The 27259-nt window shown below is 43.5% G+C and overlaps 1 protein-coding gene across 1 annotated transcript in view; it reads right to left on the bottom strand.

The window, feature by feature from the left end:
* Positions 1 to 395: 395 nt before the first annotated feature.
* Positions 396 to 27259, bottom strand: part of LOC102283468 (collagen alpha-4(VI) chain-like) — a 121320-nt gene continuing 94456 nt past the window's right edge. The window contains 5 exon segments of the mRNA XM_070364681.1: positions 396 to 958; positions 13781 to 14010; positions 14937 to 15033; positions 16750 to 17433; positions 18799 to 18889. Coding sequence (XP_070220782.1) covers positions 909 to 958; positions 13781 to 14010; positions 14937 to 15033; positions 16750 to 17433; positions 18799 to 18889 — 1152 coding nt within the window. The 3' untranslated portion in view covers positions 396 to 908.

The following is a 27259-nucleotide window of genomic DNA, read 5'->3' as shown; positions in this document are numbered from 1 at the left end:
GAGCTGTGAGTTGGAGGAAGATCTTGCAAATATCACAGTCATCCTACCATATTGCAAAATTCCTTCTGCAGAGTGAACCTAGGTCCTTCGTCCCATATATGTATTGACAAGGTCACCTGAATTGCCTATTCCCCAAATTTTGGTGGAGAAAAGTCATTGTAGTTGATGTCAATGGATCCAGCCCATAACAAACTCACTGCTGTTTCCTTTCCCTCTATTGCTACTTCACACAGTATAACACAGAGCACAGTGAGTGGTATCATATATCATCTCACACCATGTGGTTTAATCAAGAATGCCTTTATTCCTACACTAGGTAATAAGGATGAAATTTCACATTAGCTATTCCTTTTTCAGCGCCCACCCCCCCCCCAAACTAATGCTTCCATGTTGTCTTAATGATAAAAAAGGATATCGTTTTAACTCATTTCCAAATGAGGTTTTACTTACAATGTCAAGAAAAATTTCTTTTTGCTACCAGGCCAAGAAAAAGTTTAGGTAATGTCAAGTTTCTTTTTTACACAGTTTTTAAATCATTGAGAGAATTTTCAGGAAAGTTTCAATTCCTTTTTTTTTTTTGAAACTACTAGAGTGCAGTCCTTCACAAATCATCTGGCCCAAGCCCTCGCCGGCAGAAAACACTTCACAAGTTGAGGGGTCCAACTCTGAGGTTGTGGTGTGGGCTTCATCACTTCTGAGCTGTGCGGCTCTGTCTCAGGAAAGGTAATCTCCATTCCATGAGTTTTTAAGACAGAGGCAGCAGTGCTGAGGCTCCTCCTGACTCTACAGGGAAACTGGAACACATTGAGCTTCACACGCTTCCTTGGTCTCGAACCGGTTGGCATTGCCCCCACAGCCACCATACCAGAATTGTCGGCAAGCCTGTTCCTTCTGATTATAGGACCATTTCAGGACATAATCCTGGCACTCCCTTTCACTGGAGCCAGGGAACAAGGATCTACAAGAAAGCAAATGCAGAAAAGAGAGACCTGCATGAGTGAGACCTGCACAGCTTAAAAAACGAATACTAACCTCACTAACAACTGGCAACTGGCTGTGTGACCTTGAGGGTAACTTACCCTCTATGAGCCTCAATTTCCTCAACCATGAAGACAATATTTAAAAAAAAAAAAAAAGCATTACAAGTTTGTCATAAAGTGTCACATAATGTATGTGAAAAGGGTAATACAATTAGAGCTATTATTTGGCACAGTGTATAGTATATGGCAGATATACCAGACAATGTATAAATGAGTGAGTGAATGAATCAATAAAGCTTTTCTCGATTAAATGCTAGCACACCAAATTCAACAGCACATTAAAAGGATTGTACACCATGATCAAGTGGGATTTACCTCTGGGATGCAAGGATGGTTCAACATATACAAATCAATAAACATGATCACCACATTAGCAGAATGAAGTGTAAAAATCATATGATTTTCTCAACGGATGAAGAAAAAGCACTTGACAAAATTCAAGAGAACTCCTCACTTGCTTATCATGCTTATTTCCCTTTTTTTTTTCAAACCATCTCTCAATCCCTTGCCTAATCCCCAAATGTTCCAGGATTCTAAAGGCCTAAGCAAATCAAGCTAATTTATTATTTACTTCAGCCTAACACTTACCCAAGAAGTTATCTATTAAAAGGAAAATACAATGTTCCTGGAAAATAGCATTGAGAATCCACCCGTTGTAAGAGCAAGATCTGGAATGCCTATTTTAAATTTTAAACCAGACATGAATTTTCCCAGGTCTGTAACCTCTATCTTTTAGGGAGAACAGATTTCCTTGGGCACACTCTATACTGGAGGAAAATATTCTTGTCTTATAAGTGCAGAATGATGGTGTCTTCCAAATAATTTCCCTCAGCCTTCCAAGTACTCCCAAACAAAGAGGATGTTGTCTTCAGAAAGAAATTCATGGTCTGTTCCCGGGAAGTTGCCTACTCACCTCCCCTAGTATAATCAGCACAGATCAGTTTCCCTGAGTGAGCAGATGTGCTGGATCCCAGCAAATGAGATATATTCATGGGAATTGTCTTCTACCTTAAATAAGCACATCAGAAATAGCCTGTTCCATGACTCCATGGAGGGTGTAACAGAGCAAGTAGCAAGTGCCCAGGATAAACCAGAGAAAATGCTTCTCCAAAAACAGGGGGGTGGGGGTGATCAACAGAAAAAAAATCCAGTGGTGACCTTTGTGCTCTGTAGGGTCAACAAATAGACTTGGGGCTCAACAACCAGCTGGTCCCAACCTCTACCATTACAAACTGATTCCAAACAGACAAGGCAAGCACTAGCGGAACAAACCATACACTTCTCCCAGTGACCCTTTGTGGTTTTCGTCTTTAGAAGATCCACCCTTGTCTTTCAGTTCAGTTCAGTCACTCAGTCATGTCTGACTCTTTGCGACCCCATGAATCACAGCACGCCAGGCCTCCTTGTCCATCACCAACTCCCGGAGTCCACTCAGACTCACGTCCATTGAGTCCATGATGCCATCCAGCCATCTCATCCTCTGTCGTCCCCTTCTCCTCCTGCCCCCAATCCCTCTTAGCATCAGAGTCTTTTCCAATGAGTCAACTCTTCGCATGAGGTGGCCAAAGTACTGGAGTTTCAGCTTTAGCGTCATTCCTTCCAAAGAAATCCCAGGGCTGATCTCCTTCAGTCCAAGGGACTCTCGAGAGTCTTCTGCAACACCACAGTTCAAAAGCATCCATTCTTTGGCGCTCAGCCTTCTTCACAGTCCAACTCTCACATCCATACATGACCACAGGAAAAACCATAGCCTTGACTAGATGGACCTTTGTTGGCAAAGTAATGTCTCTGCTTTTCAATATGCTATCTAGGTTGGTCATAACTTTCCTTCCAAGGAGTAAGCATCTTTTAATTTCATGGCTGCAGTCACCATCTGCAGTGATTTTGGAGCCCAGAAAAATAAAGTCTGACACTGTTTCCACTGTTTCCCCATCTATTTCCCAGGCAATCAAACATGGGTTGCTTCTTCTAGATTATACTTCTTAGGGTAGCACTGCCCAGCAGAACTTGCTGCCATGAGGGAAACATTCTATATCTGCCCCATCCAATACAGGAGCTACTGCCCATGGGGCTGCTGGGCATTAGAAATGTGGCTATTGCAACCAAGGAACTGCATTTTTCCTTTGATTCAATTGCAAATTACTGAAATGAAAATGGAAACACTGTGGTGCACCTCTAGGTAAATGAACTAATTATCTCTAGGTGTTCTTTGTAACCTAACACTCAGGAAGCCTCAGGCTCCTCTTTTTCTTTTTTTTTTTTTTATCAGTATGATACAGTATGAGGGGCCATTTCACCCACATAATTATTGATAGCTTCCAATTTTATATTTGGTGCTATTTTCACCATGAGTATTAACTTTTGTCATTTCAGAAGAACCCTGCAGCAGGTGTCAGTTTTACTGAAACAAGTCCATGAAATTCAGGAAGAAAGGAAAGAAAATGGGAGGAGAGACAGAAGAGCGCTGGAAGGTTGCAGACAGCAATGACCGGGAAGCTGCAATTGTGCCGAGGTCGGTTTTGTGTCCTAGTGTACGTCTTGTAACAGTCCTACCAGGAGGAGAAAACCACAGAATAGACCTGTGTACTCTGGAGATACCACTGAAACTGAAAGTATACCAAATCAGCCTGGTTGCTGAGAAGAGAAAGGATGTTTATTTAATTCTTCACAACTAGATACAGCAAAAGGGGCCAGAATTGTAGCAGAATTTGGCCTGAGATGCAGGAAGCCATGGGAGCTTAACAGTACTCAGGACTGAAGAGGGCTCTAAGTTCAAATAATATGGGCCTGAGCAGTAAAAGACAAGCAGATATGGTCCAGATGGACACTGTGGAGAGGATGCGGAGACAGGCGGTGATGGGAGAGATGGAATGAGGACACGGGGTAAAGAAGAAGATAAAAGGGTTACTTCGGTGGCACAAAAGGTGTGTATTCAGGGCAGTGGTGGCCAGTGAGGCCCTTGGGACCATGTAGAAGCCTGTGTGCCTTACCCACGCACCTGAACATGGTCTCATAACAATGGGGACCACAGAGGAAGAGACATCACATGGCTAGATCTGTATCTTGGAAAAAATGAGTTGGTCTTCAGAATGGAATTGGGGAAAGAACAAATGGGAAGAAAGGAGACCCATTAGAGTACACTGCAATTACACTTGAGGTGGATGGTAGAAGATATCTCGGGAAGATGTGGAGAAGGGGGCAGGTCCGAGGGATGCTGAGGAGGGAGCCATGTCAATATCTGGTTCCCAACTGAGGATTCGGTGGTGAGTGGAGAATGACTGGTGGTATGTGGGCTTAGTTTTCCATTCCTGGGCCAGCATGGCTCCTTCCAGTACAGAAATAAAGGGAGAGAATGTTCTAAGGGCAGGCAAGGCAAGTCTGATTAAATGGATTTGTGTGACATGACTGTCAGCATTTCCAGTGATACAGTGTGGAGGGCAGCTGAACATACTGGTCTGCAGCTTAGAACAGAGTTAAAGATGCAAGACATGGATTTGGAATCATTTATCCAGAGGGGATAGTTGAAGTCATGGTAGTAAAGCTTGTCCGGTAGTATGTGTAGTCAGCTTCAAGGTCTGAAGACAAGACTTGGGGAAGGCATTGTGGATTTACCATGAAATTAATGAAGCCTAAGCTTCAGGGCCCTTATGCACAAAGGGCCCATATGTGCATACTCCTCTTCAAAATAAGTATTTATTTTTGTCCTTAAGTAATTTTCTATCTTTTTTTTACTGAGGGTCCCTTAAGTTCTATGAACTTCAGACTCCATAATACCTGGATGCCCCATGAGAATGAACCTAGAGAGAGGAGCCTACCAATATGGGCTGATCCAAAGTGGAAGAAAAGATAAGGATGTTGTCTCTGAAATGCAAATCAAAACTACAGGTGCCTCCTCACACTGGTCAAAAGGCCATCATTAAAAAGTCTACCAAAGATTGAACAAGATGGCAGAGGAGTAGGTGGACATGGAGTACATTTCTCTCCACAAATACATCAGAAATACACCTTCAGACACAGAAGTGCTTACAGAACACCAGATGAGAGCAGACAAGAGTACCTGAACACCAGAAAAGAATATATAGAACCACGGAAAACTCGAGATCAAGCCCTGAGCCTTCGGAGTGGGAGCACCGACTCCAAGACCCTAGACTACCAGAAAACTCCTAACCCTAGGGAACATCAAATAGTGAGAACTCCAACAAAGGAAACCACTTCAATTCAAGACCTGGCATCACCCAACTACCAGTAGCACCCTGTGCGGATGCTTCATCCAAACAATAAACAAGACAAAAATGCAAACCCAATCATCAGCAGACAGGATTACCACCTCACTCAGCCCTCCCCATCAGAGGGGGAAAAAAAAAACTCAGCACAAATCTCACCCTATATAAAGCTTACACAAACCACTGGACCAACCTTAGGAGGGCAGAAACCAAGAGAAAAAAGAATTCAACTTTGAAGCCAGGAAAAAGGAGACTTCAAACACGTAAGTCTAAAAAATAATAGTGAAAAGGCAGAGAAATACTGCACAAATGAAGGAACAAACTAGAAACATAGAAGTCTAAATAAATGGGGAGGAAATAGGCAAACTACCTGAAAAATAATTGAGAATAATGATAGTAAAGATGATCAAAAACCTTGAAAATAGAATGGAGAAAATGCAAGAATCAATTAACAAAGACCTAAAAAAATTAAAGAATAAACATATAGAGACAAACAACACAACTACTAAAATTAAAAATACTCCAGAAGGAATCAATAATGGGATATATGAAGCAGAACATGGATCAGTGAGCTGGAAGATAAAATGGTGCAGATAACTGCTGAAGAGCAGAATAAAGTAAAATGAGAGAACTGAGGATAGTCTCAGAAACTTCTGGGACAATATTAAATGCCACAACATTTGAATTATAGGGTTCCCAGAAGAAGAAGAAGAGAAAAAGAAAGGGTATGAGAAAATTTTTGAAGAGATTATAGTTGAAAATTTCCCCAAGATGGAAAAGGAAATAGTCAATTAAATCCAAGAGGGGCAAAGACTCCCATACAGGATAAACCCAAAGATAAACACACCAAGACACATTCTAATCAAACTAACAAAGATTAAACACAAAGAAAGAATATTAAAAGCAACAAGTCACTTACAAGGGAAACCCCATATGTTTAACAGCTGATCTTTCAGGAGAAACTCCACAGGCCAGAAGGGAATTAAAGGATATATTTAAGGTACTGAAAGGGAAAAATCTACAATCAAGATTACTCTACCCAGCAAGGATCCCAAACAAAATTGATGGAGAAATCAAAAGTTTTTCAGATAAACAAAAGTTAAGAGAATTCAGTACCACCAAACCAGCTTTACAACAAATGTTAAAGGGACTTACATAGTCAAGAAATATAAGAGAAGAAAAAGATCTACAAAAATAAACCCCAAACAATTAATAAAATGGCAATAGGAATGTATATTTCAATAATTATTTTAAATGTAAATGGATTAAATGCTCCAACCAAAAGACACAAACTGGTTGAATGAATACAAAAACAAGACCCGTATATATCCTGTCTACAAGAAACCCACTTCAGACCTAAAGACACATATGACGGAAAGAGAGAGGATGGAAAAACATATTCTATGCAAATTGAAAGCAAAAGAAAGCTGGAGTAGCAATTCTTATATCAGACAAAGTAGAACTTAAAGAATATCACAAGAGATAAGGAAGGACACTACTTAATGATCAAGGGATCAATCCAAGAGGAAGACATAATTGAAATATTTATGCACCCAATATAAGAGCACCTCAATACATAAGACAAACACTAACAGACATAAAAGGAGAAATCAACATTAACACAATAATTGTAGGAGACTTTAGCACCCCAGTTACACCAATTGACAGATTATCAAAACAGAAAATTAATGAGGAAACACAAGTCTTAAATGATACATTAGACAAGATAGGTCTCATTGATATCTTCAGGACATTCCATCCAAATGCAGAAGAATACACCTTCTTCTCAAGTGCGCATGGAACATTCTCCACATGCTGGGTCACAAATCAAACCTCAAGAAATTTAAGAAAATTGAAATCGTATCAAGCATCTTTTTCAAACACAACACCTCGAGACTAGATATCAAATACAAGAAAAAAAAAACTGTAAAAAACACAAACACGTGGAGATTAAACAATACATTTCTAAATAACGAACAGGTTACTGAAGAAATCAAAAGGGAAGTCAAAAAACTCCTAGAAACAAATGACAATGAAAACATTACAACTCAAAACCTATGGGATGCAACAAAAGCAGTTCTACGAGGGAAGTTTATAGAATACAATCCTACCTCAAGAAACAAGAAAAACATTGAATAGAAAACCTCACTTTATACCTAAAACAACTGGAAAAAGAAGAACAAGAAAAACCTCAAAATTAGCAGAAGGAAATAAATCATAAAGATCAGAGCAGAAATGAATGAAAAAGAAATGAAAGAAACAATAGTAAAGATAAAACCAATATAATATTGTAAAGTAATTAGCCTCTAATTAAAATAAATAAATATAAATTAAAAAAAAACCTAAAAGCTGGTTCTTTGAGAAGATAAACAAAATTGACAAACCTCTAGCCAGACTCATCAGGAAAAAAAGAGAGAAGAATCAAATCAAAAAAATTAGAAATGAAAAAGAAGAGGTTACCACAGACAATGCAGAAATGCAAAAGATTATAAGAGACTATTGTGAACAACTATATGGCAATAAAATGGATAGCCTGGAAGAAATGGACAGATTAAAAAGTTCAATTTTCCAAGACTGAACCAGAAAGAAACAGAAATTATGAATAACCCAATTACAAGCACTGAAATTGAAACTGTGATAAAAATCTCCCCCAAAATCTCCCAAAAGCCCAGGACCTGATGGCTTCACAGGAGAATTCTATCAAACACTTAGAGAAGAGCTAATGCCTATCCTTCTAAAACTCTTTCAAAAAATTGCAGAAGGAACACTTCCAAACTCATTCTACAAGGCCACCATCACTCTGATACCAAAATCAGACAAAGACAACACAAAAAAAGAAAACTACAGGCCAATATCACTGATGAACACATATTCAAAAATCCTCAACAAAATTTTAGCAAATAGAATTCAGCAACACATTAAAAAGCTCATACACCATGATCAAGTGTGGTTACCCCAGGGATGCAAGGATTTTTCAATATATGCAAATCAATCAATGTGATACACCATATTAACTGAAAGATAAAAACCATATGATAATTTCAAGAGATTCAGAAAAAACCTTTGACAAAATTCAGCACCCATTTATGATGAAAACTCTTCAAAAAATGGGCATAGAAGGAACTCTACCTCAACATAGTAAAGGCCATATATGATAAGCCCACAGCAAACATTACTCTCAATGTTGATAAACTGAAAGCATTCCCCCTAATATCAGGAACAAGACAAGGGTGTCCACTCTTACCACTATTATTCAACATAGCTTTGGAAGTAATAGCTACAGCAATCAGAGAAGAAAAAGAAATAAAAGGAATCCAGATCAGAAAAGAAGAAGTGAAACTCTCACTATTTGAAGATGAAATGATACTATACATATAAAACTCTAAAGATAGTATCAGAAAATTACTAGAGCTAATCAGTGAATTTAGCAAAGTCACAGGATATAAAATTGATACACAGAAATCACTTGCATTTCTATATACTAACAATGAAAAATCAGAAAGAGAAATTAAGGAATCAATCCCATTCACCATTGCAACAAAAAGAATCAAATATCTAGGAATAAACTTACCTAAGGAGACAAAAGGGCTGTACACAAAAAATTATAAGACATTGATGAAAGAAATCAAAGATGATACAGACAGTTGGAGAGATGTTCCATATTCCTGGGTGTAAGTGTGCAAGTATTCATCACTCAGTCGTGTTCAATTCTTTGCAACCCCATGGAGGCCAGGTTCCTCTGTCCATGGGATTTCCCAGGCAAGAATACTGGAGTAGGTTGCCATTTCCTTCTCCAGGGGATCATTCCAACCCAGGGATTAAACGTGGTCTCCTGCATTACAGGCAGATTCTTTATCACTAAGCCACCAGGGAAGGAAGAATCAATATTGTGAAAATGACTATACTACCAATGCAATCTATAGATTCAGTGCAATCTGTATCAAAGTACCAATGGCATTTTTCACAGAACTAGAATAAAAAATTTCACAATTCATATGGAAATACAAAAGACCCTGAATAGCCAAAGCAGCCTTGAGAAAGAAGAATGGAGCTGGAGGAATCAACCTTCCTAACTTCAGATTATACTACAAAGCTACAGTCATCAAGACAGTATGGAACTGGCACAAAAACAGAAATATAGACTAATGGAACAAGACATAAAGCCCTGAAATAAACCCATGCAACTATGGGTACCTTATTTTTGACAAAGGAGGCAAGAATATACAATGGGGCAAAGACAGCCTCTTCATTAAGTGGTGCTGGGAAAACTGGACAGCCACATGTAAAAGAATGAAATTAGATCACTTCCTAATACCATACACAAAGGTAAACTCAAAATGGATTAAAGACCTAAATGTAAGATCAGAAACTATAAAACTCTTGGAGAAAAACATAGGCAGAACACTCAATGACATAAATCAAAGCAAGATTCTCTATGACCCACTTCCTAGAGTAATGGAAATAAAAACAAAAATAAACAAGTGGGACCTGATTAAACTTAAAAGCTTTTGCACAGCAAAGGAAACCATAAGCAAGGTGAAAAGACAGCCCTCAGAATGAGAGAAAATAATGGCAAATGAAACAACTGACAAAGGATTAATTTCCAAAATATACAAGCAGCTCAAATAACTCAATACCAGAAAATTAAACAACCCAATCAAAAAGTGGGAAAAAGAGCTAAACAGACATTTCTCCAGAGAAAACATACAGATGGCTAACAAACACATGAAAAGATGCCCAACATTGCTCCTTATTAGAGAAATGCAAATCAAAACTACAATGAGATATCATCTCACACTAGTCAGAATGGCCCTCATCAAAAAGTCTACAAACAACAAATGCTGGAGAGGATGTGGAAAAAAGGGAACCCTCTTATACTGTTGGTGGGAATGCAAATTGATACAGCCACTATGGAAGACAGTATGGAGATTCCTTAAAAGACTAGGACTAAAACCACCATATGACCCAGAAATCCCACTCCTAGGCATATACCCAGAGGAAAGCAAAATTAAAAAAGGCACATGTACCCCAATGTTCATTGCAGCACTCTTTACAATAGATAGAACATGGAAGCAACCTAGATGTCCATCAACAGATGAATGGATAAAGAAGTTGTTGTACATATACACAATGGAATATTACTCAGCCATAAAAAAGAGTGCATCTGAGTCAGCTCTAAGGGGGAGGATGAACCTAGAGCCTATTATACAGAGTGAAGTAAGTCAGAAAGAGAAAGATAAATACCATGTATTAATGTATATATACTGAATCTAGAAAGATGGTACCGAATATTTTATTTGCAGGGCACCAGTGGAGAAACAGACATAGAGAACAGGCTTATGGACACAGGGAGAAGGGAGGAGAGGATGAGATGTATGGAGAGAGTCACATGGAAGCTGACATTACCATGTGTAAAATAGACAGCCAACAGGAACCTGCTATGTGTCTCAGGAAACTCAAGCAGGATCTCTGTATCAACCTAGAGGGGTGAGATGGGGAGAGAGATGCGAGGGAGGTTCAAGAGGGAGGGGATATATGTACACCTATGGCTGATTCGTGTTGAAGTTTGACAGAAAACAACAAAATTCTGCAAAGCAATTATCCTTCCATTAAAAAATAAATTAACTTTTTTTTAAAGTCTACCAATAACAAATGCTGGAGATAGTTTGGAGAAAAGGGAACTCTCCTACACTGTTGGTGGGGATATATTAATAAATTGCTGTAGCAACTATGGAGAACAGTGTGGAGGTTCCTCAAAAAAACTAAAAATGGAGTTGCCATATGTTTCTGCAGTCCCACTCCTGGGCATATATCTGGGGGAAAAAAATATAATTCAAAAAGATACATGTATCCCAACATTCACAGTAGCGCTATTTGCAATTCGCCAATACATGGAAACAACCCAATATCCATCAACAGATGAATGGGTAAAGAAAATATGGTACATAGGTACAATGGAACATTAGCCATGAAAAGGAAAGAATGCCATTTGCAGCATTGGACCTAGGGGCTTCTCAGGTGGCGCTAGTGGTAAAGAACCCACCTGTCAATGCAGGAGACCTAAGAGATGTGGGTTCAGTCCCTGGATTGGGAAGATCCCCTGGAGGAGGGCATGGCAACCCACTCCAGTATTCATGCCTGGAGAATCCCAAGGACAGAGGAGTCTGTGGGCTACAGTCCATGGGGTTCCAAAGAGTCAGACACGCCTGAAGCAACTTCAGACACACGCGCACAGTTGGACCTACAGATTATCATACTAAGGGAAATAAATCAGAAAAAAAGACAAATACCATATGATATCACTTATATGTGGAATCTAAAATATGATGCAAATAAAATTATCTATGAAACAGAAAGAGACCCACTTACACAGAGAACAGACTTGTGGTTGCTATGAGGAAAGTGGTTAGGGGGGATGGACTGGGAGTCTGGGGTTAGAAGATAGAGTGGATAGACAACAAGGTCCTACTATAAAGCACAGAGAACTGTATTCAATATCTTGTAATAAACCACAATGGAAAAGAATACACACACACACACACACACACACATAACTGAGTCACTGAGCAGAAATTAACAGAACACCGAAAATCAACTATATTTCCATTAAAAAAATAAAGAAAGAATAAATTTCAAAAATTATGTTGTCTCTGCAGCTAACACAGGAGAGGACTTGACGAGGAAGGCAGTGGGCAGCAGTGATTCAGCCCTGAGGAGCTGCAGTCATTGAGGTCTGACCAGCCCTTTGGTTCCTTGATGGCTTTCAGTACACCCTTAAAGACAAGAAACAGCCCTTTCTTCTGACTGGAGGGCAGGGAGCAAGGCTGGCAGCGACACAGGGAGTTGCAGGAGGTTGCACTTGGCTGCCTTTACTTCTGAAACCAAGAAAACAGGGCAGGTGCTAGAGGAGAAGATATGGAGGAAGGGGGTGAGGAGGAGGCAAAGGCTCGGGGCAACCGTGGGATACAGCGGGAGAGGGCACTGGCCAGGGCCAAGGAACAGAGCTCCGGGGAATTCTGGAAACCGTCATGCCCCTGTGAATAGCATTGAACTACATCATGAAGAGGCTCTCTTCCACCCTGTTCACCTTGATTCTGTGCGGAAAGACTCACTGGGGCCGTGTTTCTCACTCTCAGTTGCTCAGGAGAATCACCGGCTCAGTTCCACACCTAGAGATTCTGATTGGATTGCTCTGGGATGAGGCCTGGGTGGTGAGAATGCTTAAAACTTCTCAGATGATTCTCAATTACAGCCGAGGTTGAAAACCACTGCCTTAGTGACCTTTAGCACACTTGGCAGACATTATACACAAAAAGCGTTAAGAGTCAACAGATAAGCTTTTCTGTGGTTAATGTCTAGCCTAAGGAGGGGAAATGTTACTGTCCTGCCTAGTATTCCCATGTCTGTCCAGTTTTTCCTTTCCTCTGGATATGAGTTTTCTTTGGAAAAGACAAAGGACAAATCAGCATCTTAGCTAGCTTGTATGCTTACTGTGTGGCAAACATATGAATTATCAAGTTTCATCTTCAAAACAACCCCATGAGTCAGGCACTCACATAATCCCCATTTTACAGGTCAGAAAACTGAGCTGCAGAGAGAGGAAATAACTTTTCATGGCCATCTAGATAGAGCACCAGAGACAGAATCATGCAGGCACATTCAAAACCTCTGGGAGGCAACCTCTCATCTAATCTAAGTGAGACTGACCATACCACTCTCTAGAAACTCTCAGCTATCCTTTCCCTGCCTTTTAGAAACTTCAGAATCAAATGCCCTCAGATCTCTTTCTAATGTGTTTACTGTTTGGCTTAATTTGTTGATCCCATGTAAGAGGTGGCAATGGCATTGGCCATAATCCAAAATTGATGCTACAGTTGCCTTGAAAAATGAAAGTGTTAGTAGCTCAGTTGTGTCCAACTCTATGAGATCCCATAGACCGTAGCCTGCCAGGCTCCTCTGTCCAAGGACTTTTCCAGGCAAGAATACTGGAGTAGGTTGCCATTCCCTTCTACAGGGGATCTTCGGATCCAGGGATCAAACCCAGGTCTCCTACACTGCAGGTGGACTCTTTACCATCTGAACCACCAAGGGAGCATGGTTGTCTTAGACGGATCCAAAATGTTCCTTAAACTCGGTCATAGCACATGTGGCCACTCATAGATGAAGGAGCCTTCTACAAGCCAGAGCACCTTCCCTAAAGGTCAAGGGTATGTTTGCCACTTCTGCAATAGATCATTGTTTCCACAATGAAGTACAGACACTCCATGGGGTGAGACTCTATAACACTCCCTCAGACAGCTTCTGTTAGCTCCATACTTAAAGTCAAATAAAAGTCAGCCTTCTACTATTTCCTGAAACTAGTTATTTTTAGCTGCATACATGAATCTGTGCTCTTGCAAGCAAACTACACAAAGCTGATGTCTGCATGCTAACACAGTGCACAGGATTTTTTTTTTTAAGCTAAAGATTTTTAAAGGTAAATTCAACCCAAGGAGCAAGGAGTAGTTGGGTTTTTACCATAGACATTGCCCGAATTTCTTTCTTTTCCAGTTTTTTTCAGTTTTGCTGGATCTTTTTGATGATTTTCTTCAGCATCGTAGCCACTCTTTTCATAATTCTCAAGTGCTTCTTGCTGAGTGATAGACGTCATTGTGGCTTCTCTATTCTCCTCTCGAAAAGAGCCTGCTGCTTCGAGTGCTTCCAAATCATCAGTAAGGCCAGATTTGCCAAACTGGCGCTTGGGCAACCTGTGCAGAAACAAAAGACTGGGAGAATGAGGGGGTGAGTCCCACTTGGTACCACTGGGCTCGGGGCGCTTCAGGCTTGGGTATCTGCTGATGGCTTCATCATCAAACCAGCTGTTGTCTTAGGTTTGCAGGGGTGTTGGGACAAACATCAGAATAATATGTTTAGCATGATCAATTTTACCTCCAGGACGTGGGATTAGAGGATGGGAAATGCAGTGGATAGGAAAATTGTTACTGATTGCTCTAATACACGTACGTGCTCCTTGAATTTTATTAGTCCTGTATTACTCTTACTATTGAAAAATAAGAAAACAAAAAACCAAACCATATCAGAATCGTTAAACACAGGAGCATCTGAATCCCAGTGGTTTGAGTCAAGGACTGGTTTGCCTGTGACCTGAGGAAGACAGGCAATGGTTTTTCCAGTGGTCATGTATGGCTGTGAGAGTTGGACTATAAAGAAAGTTGAGCGCAGAAGAATCGATGCTTTTGAACTGTGGTGTTGGAGAAGACTCTTGAGAGCCCCTTGGACTGCAAGGAGATCCAACCAGTCCATCCTAAAGGAAATCAGTCCTGAATATTCATTGGAAGGACTGATGCTGAAGCTGAGACTCCAATACTTTGGCCACCTGATGAGAAGAACTGACTCATTTGAAAAGACCCCGATGCTGGGAAAGATTGAGGGAAGGAGGAGAAGGGGACGACAGAGGATGAGATGGTTGGATGGCATCACCGGCTCAATGGACATGAGTTTGGGTAAACTCTGGAAGTTGGTGATGGACAGGGAGGCCTGGTGTGCTGAGGTTCATGGGGTCACAAAGAGTTGGACATGACTGAGTGACTGAACTGAACTGAACTGAACTTAGGGAAACAGTCCCTGCAGGGCACAGAGCCGTGGGACAAGCCCAGCCCCGCCCTCAGCCTACCTCTTGACAGGCAAGATGCGTTGCAGCAGGGTGTCCCCTCGGCTTGGGCCCCCAGACTTTTCAATGAGCTCTGGAGGTGGGTACTGATTAGTGTCACCTAAAAATGAAATAAAACATCACATCAAATAAAGCATAAAATGATATGAAGCTCAAAAATAAAATGAAGTAAAATAAAGCACAAGACCAAAATATTATCCATTAAGACATAAGACATAAAATAAAATCAATTAAAGTGTAAAATATACAATAAAACAAAATAAAGTATAACAAAATAAAACAGAAAACAAAAAAGTCTATTGACATAAAACCAAAAAGATGTAAACTCAAAGCACAAAATAAATACAAATAGAAAAATAAAAATACAAGCAAAATGAAAGTATAAAATGAATTCTATTGTATAAGCAATATAAAATTAAATCATAACATAAAAGAATAGAACAAAATATGAAATGCAACCTAATGTAATAAAACATATAAAGTAAAGTGAAATTAAAATAGACTAGAAAAATAATCCTCTAGCCTCCTTCTCCCTCAAAGAATCACTAAGCCTTCAGTCATCTGTTACAGTTCCTTCTTCCATCTCTTGCAAAGGTAAGGAATCTCAAGGTTCACTGACCTTTCTAGAATCACACAGCTCTTGAGTGGCAAAGATTAGACTAGAACCAATTCATTAATGTCCATGTCTCTCAAGCTACAGAGGCACAAGAGCTGTGTCTCTATTTCTAAGGTGTCCATCAGACTGCCTTTATTCCCTCAGTGACAGCGGAGCTTTATGTGACGGGATGTCATACCCACTTATAAACTGAGAAGCTGATGTCCCCCAGCAAAGAGGGCAGGAGGGCCTCCCACGCCACAGGGAGGCACCCACACGTGAGTTGTGTGGGACTATGCACGGTTGGACAAAGCCCAAGACAAACTCCTGCAAATGTGACCAGGATAATACCCACCCTCCAGTCCTAACCATCTCCATCATCATGCTAGGATACAGATTTGGTGCCAGTTACCCATAAATCTCATTCAACTTGTTCTGACTGGAAGTGACAGGACACAGGGAAGAATTCTGGCCAAGCTGCGTGGTCACAGCACTTTTCACCGATGCTCCAACCTGAGATGGGAGGTTCCAGGTTTCTGTCCTGTCTCCCTCATTTCCTAGGAAGTCCCTGAAAACTCGCTACTCAAAGTACGGTCCCTGCACCAGCAGCATCAGCCAGGGGCTTATTTAAAATGTGCACTGTCCATTTTTGCTGCACAGAGAAATACACAACATTATAAACTGACTATACTTCAATGAAATCTTTTGTAAAAATGCAGACTCTCGGGCCCCAGCTCAGACGCACTGAATCAAAATCCAAAGTGTAACTAGATCCCCAGGAAAAGCATGTACATGTTAAAATCTGAGAAGCACTGTTCTATAGCAGTGGACTCTGGATCACTGGACACAGCAATAACAGTAACTATTCTTTATGCACGTACAGCAGTGTTGCTTCCACGCACATATTTGAACATAGGCTTCACAAATAGAGAAGAGATTTTTATCCTCATTCTGGTAAATGACAAAATCAAAAGATTCGGTGGAAACCTGAGGCCTCCCAGCCACCAGACAAGAAGCCAACACTAAGCTTGGCAGCGTGTCAGGGCAACGTAGCTTAGGGTTTTCAGGAAGTGGGGTGCTCCCTGGGGTCTGCCCTAGAGGTGGAGACCACGGGGCAGCCTACAGCCCAGCAAGGGCGATGGTGCCACGGGCACCCACCCACCCACATGCCAGGCTCTGTGCTTGCCTCTTCCCACCCGCCAGGCATCCCTGTCCACTCACTTTTTAAGAGGTTCAGGAAGGCCCGCGTGAAGCCCAGGGCATAAGCCACCTCTGCCTCTGAGACCCCTTCCAGGCGTAGCAGGTGCTGCTCCGAGGGGGAGCTGGCCACGTGGACCAGCTCTGCCAGCTCGCGGGTCCCCACGCCCGGGCCCAAGGCCAGCACAAACAGAGTGACACCCTTGCACTTGGCCTCCAGGGACAGAGTCCTTAATTTCTCCCGGTCCCAGCTGCTGGTCTCGCTGGCCACGATGGCAAAGAGGACCTGCGCCCTCTGGAGCAGCGGGGTGGCCAGGAGCACCTTCTCCAGAGTCCACTCCAGGGCATGGCCCAGGGCCGGCGCTCCCCGCAGAGGGTGGCCCGAGGCCTCGCGGATGCTTCTCTGCATCTGTGCCCGGTGGCCATACGCGGTCAGGTGGAAGCCCTCGAGCACGGGGGACCTCCCGTCTCCAGGCCAGAAGCCAGGGGTCGTGTGTGTCACCAGGGCCACGCGGGCTCCACGGGGAGACGTGCTCGGCTGCCTCGCCACCTCCAGCTCGTCGAGCACGGCTTCCACCAAGGTCAAGGCTACACGGTAGAGGTCGGCGCCCACGCCGCGGGAGCCGTCCACCAGGAAGGCAATGTCCGCATCCACTTGCAGAGGCCCGGGCCTGCCCCTCCCGCACTCCGGGGCCGGGAGGCACTGATCTGCGGAGGAGAAGCGGGGTTACCATGAATCCCTTTCCTTTCCAGGCACACACGCTTCCAGGCACTCAGTAGGGAGAGCCACTGCTGAAGGCTGTCTGCCTGGGGATGACTTCAGCCAGAAGATGGGCACTGTAAATAAACACGCCTGTTTTTCAGAAGAAGAGTTGAGAGTATATCTGATTCCACAGTTAATGTTTCTAACCACCAGGCCACATGGCTTCCTAATCCCTAGGTTCAGAGCCCCTCTACTTGGTACAGCCAAGCCCGCCTCTTACTGGGTGTGTGACCCGGGGCAGATTACTCAGATTCCTCATCTGTCTGATGGAGATAGAATGCGAAACTGAGAGTGAAGTTGCTCAGTCCTGTCCAACTCTGCGACCCCATGGACTGTAGCCTACCAGACTCCTCCGTCCATGGAATTTTCCAGGCAAAAGTAGTAGAGTGGGTTGCCATTTCCTTCTCCACTGATGGAGATAATGATACTCATAATAATAAACCTCTCTTATGAAGCTGTTTGTGCGGTTTTTAACTTTAAAGTGAGTTAATATAGTGCTCAGAACAACGCCAGTGTAGTCAGAGCTCAGGTTCCACAAACCCCAGCTGGGCTTTCACTTGTGCAGGAGGGGGTAGAGGCCCAGGGGACCACAGCGTCAAACAAAATAATGAACGGGAAAGAAGTTCCTCAGCTGTAACATGCCCTACGAACAGCAGTTCCTGTATCTGACCAGGTTTTCAGAGCCACACCTCTCACGGCAGCTTTAGGACTTAGGGTGGATCCAGGAGAGGGAGCTGCAGAATTCCCTTTTGCTTTCCTGTCCAGGACTCGGGCTGGCCCCAGGGGAAGGTGATGTGCAGGACAGCTCTTCACATGTGGGTGTGCGTGGGTTTCAGCAACACTGCTTCTTCTGTGCCCAGGCTGGTGTGAGGTGTGGAAGCTGAGGTCTTTCCGAGACCCTGCTGGCGGCCAATGGCAGTTCCAGGCCGAGAACTCAGTGCTCTTGACCTGAGCTCAGTGGTCCGCCCGTCACACTAATGGTCAAATGAGGAAGGGACATGAACCCAGGCATATCCAGAAGCCTTGGCAGGACAGGTAAGGAGGCGGAGGGGCCAGGATGAGAAGCCAGGGAGGGGGAGGGACCAGATGGCGGGGCACTAGCTGATACTTGCTCTCCAAAGGGGGCAGGCACCGCGCATCTCTGGCTGACTGTGGCCACAAAGGAATGCCGTGTCTGAGACTCTCTGGCCTGTTCTGACTTCCCAAGAAAAACTGATACACATCTGCAGAGCACAGCTGGCCTGTGGCCACCAGCTAATTCACCCTGCTCTGAAGACATCAATCCGACCAGCAGCGCTGTCCAGGCTTACCATAGCAGAGGGTGCAGCGGGCCATGCGTTCCACACGCTGCTGGCTCTCCGTCTCCCAGACATACAGATGAAATCTGTTGCTTCCATTCATCTAGTGCCAACACATACACAAATTATCATTAGCGGTGCTAAATCTCAGGCCACATTTTTCATGCACCTTCCAATTCAGATGAGAAAATCACTAATATGATATTTTTAAAGAACATGTGTAACTCTCTATGTCTATATAATCTGGCATTTATAGTCCAGCTATTTACAGTCACATAGTTCTCTAGTCCTAAGCTGGAGGTTGGACTATACCATCGGTGTGGGTATATGAGGTGTGGCCACATGTATAAAACTCAACCAACGTCAGGTCTATTGGAGTGAGGGTAAGGGAGTTAAGGCTTCAGTCATTTATAAATTCTGTAAATCTCTAGGGATTGTCCATGGTGTGTGATGCAGTGTGGTGGGAGTTATTAATCATGAACATGCAGACCCTTCAAGGACATGGTCACAGATCTAGGTCATAAGCCACAAGGATGGAAGGAGGCAGAGATCATCAGAGAGGCCAGAGCTGGTAAGAGGGAGGGGGAATCGGGGAAGGTTTTGTAGGGATGGAAAATCCATTTATTTCCTTCACAGACCCTTTCCTATTATGATTAATTTAATAACTGATATCAGGTTTAAAAGACAAATTATATTAACAGTAATGAATCCAGCAAGGTCCGTGTGATAACTGGCTAGATAATCAACATACTTATTCTCTCTTCTTCTGAAAACCAGACTACATTTCCATCCTTCCCTGCAGTCACTTGGACCATATGACCAAGGTCTAGCCAACAGCATGGAGGTGGAGGCAGTGAATGCCATTCCCAGGGTATGCACGAGCTCCACCTCCTCCTTTGCCAGCCAGCTGTGGAGGATTCAGAAAAGGCCTTGAGGCCCTAGGACATGATGGAGTCACCGATAGAAGGAGCCTGGGTCCTGAATGCAGCAAAGTACCCTTCCTTTCACCCACACCCCCAAGGAACCCGCGCCACTGGTGACAGATGGAGAAATAACACTTTCTCGCGTTGAGCCCCTGAGACTGGGGCAGGCATGCTCTGACTAATGCAGGCTCTTTGCAGGGTTTCCCCCTTGTAATGATTAGGAACACTTTCGTATTATTTCTCTCAGGAATTGAGGTGTGGTTTGCAAAGAGCTGGATATCCAAGCTTAGTCATGGCCATGTGGTTTTCCACCCTGTCAAAGCGTGTAGGACAGGGACTTCCCTGGTTGAGAATTTGCCTTCCAGGGCAGGGGACACAGGTTCAACCCCTGGTTAGGAAAGATCCCACAGGCCCATGTGGAGCAGCTAGGCCCGTGTACCACAGCTACTGAGCCTGTGCTCCAGAAGAGAAGACCTCACGCTGCAAGTAAGGCCTAGAACAGCCAAATAAATACAAAAAAATAAATTACTTTTTTAAAGCATGTAGGACAGTACTCCCTGGGAGTCAGCCCTGCCCCTTGCATCCCTTTGGCTGGGACCAGGCAGACCTGGCCCTTTCTCAGGTGGCAAGGTGCTCAGCAAACAAAGATGTCATGCCTGTCCTCAGGGAGTGAGACAGGCAGGGTTTACTTTGGAAAAGAACATTCTGGAACGCACACTCCTTACAGAGCATTCACTCTTTCTGTTAGGACTGCTGTGTATCCCCAGCATGATCCTTCACACTGAGCTTCCCTGAAGGAAAAACGCTTGTGGGGAAAGAAATATTGAGAGTGGAACTTTTGTTTATGCTAATATAAAACAAAACAAACACGAGAACATTCCTAAGTCTCCCATGCTAAAAGCTGTCTACTGCTGCTAAGTCACTTCAGTCGTGTCTGACTCTGTGTGACCCCATAGACGTCAGCCCACCAGGCTCCCCGGTCCCTGAGATTCTCCAGGCAAGAACACTGGAGTGGGTTGCCATTTCCTTCTCCAATGCATGAAAGTGAAAAGTGAAAGCGAAGTCGCTCAGTCGTGTCCGACTCTTAGCAACCCCATGGACTTCAGCCCACCAGGCTCCTCCGCCCATGGGATTTTCCAGGCAAGAGTACTGGAGTGGGGTGCCATTGCCTTCTCTAAAATGAGGCTTTTTCCTGACTTAGACATTCGAGTCAACCAAGACTGATGAAAGGGCTGCTAGGAAAAGACATAACAAACCGCCTGGAGGTACAGAAATGACAGAGCCACACCTTCAAAGAGTGGAAGGACCGGCAAACAATGCTCAAGAAGGAAAGACACCCCATAACACGTTTTAGTAACACAGGAACTGGAGATGCGTTTCAAAGCGGATGAATAAAGGGAACCTGATGAAGATAATAACATCTGGCACTTTTGGGAGAATCAGTAGGACCCTTAACTGGCAAAGAAGCATTATGGTGTGAAGGAACAGCAGGCACAGATGCCCAGAGATAAGCAGTGGCTATTCATGATTCTTCTCAACACCCTCCGCCCCCAGGGAGAAGACACATTCCAACGGACAGCACATTTGAAACCCTGCAACACCCAGCCAGATGGAGGGAAGCTGAGACGAGCAGTGAGTGCAGAGTTGCCAACACCCAACATTCAGATCCATTCCACATGGTCATCAGATCTGAGTATGGACCAAACTAAAGTAGATGTAGTAAATTACCAAGCGCTAGAGACAACAGTGTCGGCGTGAATGTGGCACATTAACAGCTTTACTGGAAATCACATGAGGCCGTTCTGAAGGCTTCTGAAACCAGGATCCACAGCAGCGTCCCAGGAGATATGAGAAGACTGGGGGAGCACTGGGAACATGGACTTTCCTCCAGGAGTTGTGGGGAAAGGCTAACCTGGTGAATATTACGCTTAAATCGTGGGAAACGTGGTTGAAGTGTCTTATAAAATGCAAAATTGATGAGACTTTTAGAGGTAGTATGAAAGACTTCAAATAAATTCAAGCATACCCTCAAGTCTGTATTAATATAAAGGAAAGGTTCACAGGAAAGGTTCTAGGCAGCACCAATGGAACCAGGTGTCAGGAGCTCAGGTCCTAGTCCTTGGTTGGCCAGGATTGGCTGGGTGACCTCAGACAAGCCTTTGGCCTATTTCCTCAACAACAGAATTTGGGGTAGGAGTCAATGCTGCTGAGGTTTCTTCCTGTCTCAACACAGCCTGGTCCTTCATAAGTGTCCCTGGTATCTGCCTTGTTCGGAACACGGTGTTAACTTTCTTCTCAGAGCAGCTCAACTCTTCCAACTGCTGTTCTGCCAGCTGGAGAACAACCAAATTCAACTGAATTGGAATCACTACAAAATGTTTATCTTTTTTTTTTTTTTTTTTTTTTTAGCTCTGAGGAAGAATACTTTGATGATAACGCTTAAAATTTTTTACTATTCTTACAAAGATCAAATTGTGGGAACAAGTACACAAAGACACAGCAGAGGTCTAAGGGGAATACTGGTTCACTTTAGACTTATCTGCATCTAGCTGCTGTTCATTAACATCTCATTACTTTGACCTTGGGCTTGCCAGCACTGTCACTGATAAGGTAGACAAGATGATTCTGAAGAAGGCTCAAGCAGAGAGATCGTGTGGGAGGGAACTGCAGCATGAAAAGAGGAGCCCAACTCCATGATCCCCACTGCAGACGCCCATCAGCACCAGAGAAGGAAACCTCACCAACAGGGCACCTGAAAGACAAGCCACGTGATGTGCTGACAGCTCGGAGCTGAGCTGCAGCTTGAATCAGCGCCTCTCATGACTCCATCAACCAGCTTCCCCTCTGAGTGTCCAGTTGTGCTCTGATGAGACTGAAGTGCAGCAAAGTGAAGTTGCTCAGTCATGTCTGACTCTTTGCGACCTCATGGACTGTAGCACTCCAGGCCTCCTCAGTCCATGGAATTTTCCAGGCGAGAGTACTGGAGTGGGTTGCCATTTCCTTCTCTAGGGGACCTTAGCTGGGTACTAAAGACAAGTAAACTCTGGGAGTTGGTGATGGACAGGGAGGTCTGGCGTGCTGCAGTCCATGGGGTCACAGAGTCGGACATGACGGAGCGACTGAACTGAACTGAAAGACAGAGCGTGGAGGAGGGGCGGGAAAGGATAAAGCACAGGGATTTGCATAAACATTCTCTTTTTTTTTAAATAGAAGGATCCAGACAACCTTCAAACCTCAGCGCCCAGCATTAAAGAACACTCTTATGGGCCCTGAGCTCAAGAAACCCACAGGGTTCAAATCAATACTTGACTGCTTTTGGGCTGAGTTCCCAGAGGCCACAGGACAGCGCTGTTTCCTGGGACTGAGCTGGAGGAGGCTCCTTGGCTCAGGCAGATGGGAGGAGAGGGGACGGGAGCAAGTGCTGAGAAGCAGGAGTCGCCAAGGGCTGAGGCACGGCTGACAGGACCCCAGGGAGGGAGAGTCAGAAACCATCTGGAGTCTCATTCCAGCTCCAGGCAGGAGGCATGGTCCCGCCAGGAGCGCCATGAAGCTGCTGGCTCTTCCTGGACTTCTCAGCAAACGCTGGGGGTGGACCATGGATTGGGGGTGTTGAGTGATAGAGAGGAACCAGGGAGTCAGACCTCCCGAGTGTGGATTCAAGACTGCGTCGTTTAGAACAAGTCAGCTCAGCTCCGACTTTCCCTCACTTCCTCTGGGAAATGTTTTATCATAATTAACTTGCAAGATTAGTATGGGGATCAGCCCAAGACCCCTCAGACTTTACCACTCGTGGAAACCACGTGGGGATCTCATTAAGGATGCGGAGCCTGATGGGCTGGGTCAGGAAAGGTTAAGATTCGGCTTTTCTCACAAACCTGGGTGAGACTGATGGGTTGCTGGTCCCGTGAACACACCCTGAGGAGTGAAGAGTGATGATGACAAAGCATGAAGAGCATATAGCGTGGTGGCTGGGCCCTCATAGGTGCTACCAACAAGTGGAAGCTTTCCAATTTCACAGGTGGTTGCCAGGCAAAGGCGCACTAGTAATGCCCTTGAGGAGACAGCAGTAACAGTGCCTGCATTTTGCGTACACAGAAAGTGTCAGTGGTCCCGGTAAACACTACCTCTCGTAGCTCTCACAGCACATCTGTGAGTTTATCCCCATTTCACATGTGACCAAATTGAAGCGCCAGTGACAAATCACGTGTCCAGATTACACAACGGGCAAAGCCAGAGTTTAAAGCTTCATTGCCTAATTCCTTTCCTTGGCTTCTGATCCTGGTGGTGCCTCTTGGGTGGTAACAATCTAATCAAAACCAGCAGCCCGACAAGGCCTCCACAGCAGGTCATCTGATGGCCTCTGAGTGTCTGTCTGGACAACCCAGCACATCCTTCAGAAAAAAAGGAAAAATAATGTCCTCCTGCAACTTTTCTAAATTCTAAATTATACCATTTTTAAATTATTCCCCCCAAATCCCTTTGGCCTTCCTGTTAATACTTTCATATTCTACAGCTAATGGCTTTTGTCTCCATGATAGCCAATTCTTAGGATTTTTTTTTTTTTAAGAGCAATATACAGAAAGAGAAATAGAGCCAGTTCATAAATCTTTCTCACAGTATTCTTGTATGTATGTGTGTGTGTATGTTAGTAGCTCAGTCGTGTCCGACTCTTTGGGACCCCATGGACTGTAGCCCACCAGGCTCCTTTGTCTGCGGGATTCTCCAGGCAAGAATACTGGAGTGGGTTGCCATTTCCTTCTCTTGTATAGGTAAAACTAATTAATACACAAGAGGAGCTGAGAACGTCTCAACTATCTTATTTTCCTATTTTTGGCTTTTGAATTAAAATCTCATTGTGAATGGGGATTCCAGACCCTGAGAAACTTATTTTCTTCTCTGTGCCTCAGTTTCATCATCTGAAAAAATATCAGTCATCTCTTTGAGTTGTTATAAGGATTATATGAATCTATACATGAGAAGATCTTTGAATAGCACCTGGATCAATAAATATGAGCTATTTTGAAAGCTATTGTTTCAAAGGAACAAATGCTAGGTTTTTTATAAAGAAAAATGAAATTTAAAATGAGGCACACAAGTTGCATTTTCCCTGTAATGCTCCATTTTTAGACTTTAAAAGAGGGTGCAAATTAAGTCTTATGTTTTGGGACACAAGACAATTGGACATTTCTTAATGGGATTCAGCACAAATAGCCCAAGTGTTACAATACTGCTTTAGTTAGACCTCAGGTTGATATAATGGATGGCTTAAGAAATCTTTCCAACATGGCCCACAACTTCCAAGCATGTTTAAACAGACTGAGAAATTAGGGCATCAGTTCACTTCAGTTCAGTCGCTCAGTTGTGTCCGACTCTTTTCGACCCCATGAATCGCAGCACACCAGGCCTCCCTGTCCATCACCAACTCCCGGAGTTCACTCAGACTCATGTCCATCGAGTCAGTGATGCCATCCAGCCATCTCATCCTCTGTGGTCCCCTTCTCCTCCTGCCCCCAATCCCTCCCAGCATCAGAGTCTTTTCCAATGAGTCAACTCTTCACATGAGGTGGCCAAAGTACTGGAGTTTCAGCTTTAGCATCATTCCTTCCAAAGAAATCCCAGGGCTGATCTCCTTCAGAATGGACTGGTTGGATCTCCTTGCAGTCCAAGGCACTCTCAAGAGTCTTCTCCAACACCACAGTTCAAAGGTATCAATTCTTCGGTGCTCAGCCTTCTTCACAGTCCAACTCTCACATCCACACATGACCACAGGAAAAACCATAGCCTTGACTAGACGAACCTTTGTTGGCAAAGTAATGTCTCTGCTTTTCAATATGCTCTCTAGGTTGGTCATAACTTTCCTTCCAAGGAGTAAGTGTCTTTTAATTTCATGGCTGCAGTCACCATCTGCAGTGATTTTGGAGCCCAGAAAAATAAAGTCTGACACTGTTTCCACTGTTTCCCCATCTATTTCCCATGAAGTGATGGGACCAGATGCCATGATCTTCGTTTTCTGAATGTTGAGCTTTAAGCCAACTTTTTCACTCTCCACTTTCACTTTCATCAAGAGGCTTTTGAGTTCCTCTTCACTTTCTGCCATAAGGGTGGTGTCATCTGCATATCTGAGGTTATTGATATTTCTCCCGGCAATCTTGATTCCAGCTTGTGTTTCTTCCAGTCCAGCGTTTCTCATGATGTACTCTGCATATAAGTTAAATAAGCAGAGTGACAATATACAGCCTTGACGTACTCCTTTTCCTATTTGGAACCAGTCTGTTGTTCCATGTCCAGTTCTCACTGTTGCTTCCTGACCTGCATATAAATTTCTCAAGAGGCAGATCAGGTGGTCTGGTATTCCCATTTCTTTCAGAATTTTCCACAGTCTATTGTGATCCACACAGTCAAAGGCTTTGGCATAGTCAATAAAGCAGAAATAAATGTTTTTCTGGAACTCTCTTGCTTTTTCCGTGATCCAGCGGATATTGGCAATTTGATCTCTGGTTCCTCTAGTTTATACAATTATTTTAAATTGAACAACCATCATTTTTTGAGAAGCTTTAGAATACTAAGTTATTCTAGAAAATAAAATAACATAGAGATGAAAGACAAAAAGCCCCACAGATCATCCAAGGGAGCCCTCGGGCAGATAATTCAGAAGGAAAATTACAGGATATTCTCACTCCCCTAACTCAATTCCGCACGGGATAAAGCACAGAGTAGGGAAGGTAATGGGATGCATTATGCCCGGTTGTGAAGAAATGAAGATTTTCTGAAAGGCTCTGAGGATGTGATAGTCGTTTTTATGGTTTATCTCCTTGCCAAAGTCACCAGAAACAAAGTCATTCGCTACATTTGAGCTAGCAAGTGCCGCTGAACATCCTTTCTAAATGTTAAATTTAGGGCACAGAGTGATCCCTCCACATCTTGGGACAAGAATATGTCTAAGGAATGAAGAGGAGAGTGGAGCAACAACAACAGCAAAGGGTAGAACTGAGATGCAAGCACCTTGCAGCTGGCAGGGAACGAAAAAGCTTTTGCAGGTGACGGAAACTGTCTACAGAGATAAAAGGCAGCCTACTGAATGGGAGGATGTATCTGCACACCGTATATCCAACAAGCATGGAAAGAATGCATACGACTCAGCACTGAAAAAACCACCTGACTACAAAGTGGGCAGAGGACCTGAATGTTTTTCCAAAGACATACAGACGGCCATGTGTGAAAAGACACGTTAAAAGATGCTCAACATCGCTAATCACCAGGGAAATCAAAACCGCAATAAAATATCATTTCATCCTGTCAGAATGGGTATCATAAAAGAAAGAACAAGCTCTGGTGAAGATGTGGAGAAAAGGGGAGCCTCATGCACTGTTGGTGAGATGTAAACGGTGCAGCTGCTGTGGAAACAGTACAGCGGTTCCTCAAAAACTAAAAATAGAACTACCATATCATCCAGCAACTTGGTATTCACCCAAAGAGAACAAAATACAGGTACAAAAATATATGCACACTTGTGTTCATGGCAGCATTATTTACAACAGCTATGAAATGAA

This window comes from Bos mutus, chromosome 1 (assembly GCF_027580195.1).
Source record: "Bos mutus isolate GX-2022 chromosome 1, NWIPB_WYAK_1.1, whole genome shotgun sequence".
Lineage (NCBI taxonomy): Eukaryota > Metazoa > Chordata > Mammalia > Artiodactyla > Bovidae > Bos > Bos mutus.
Note: the sequence above shows the minus strand (reverse complement) of the source record. Positions and strands in the feature narration are given on the sequence as shown.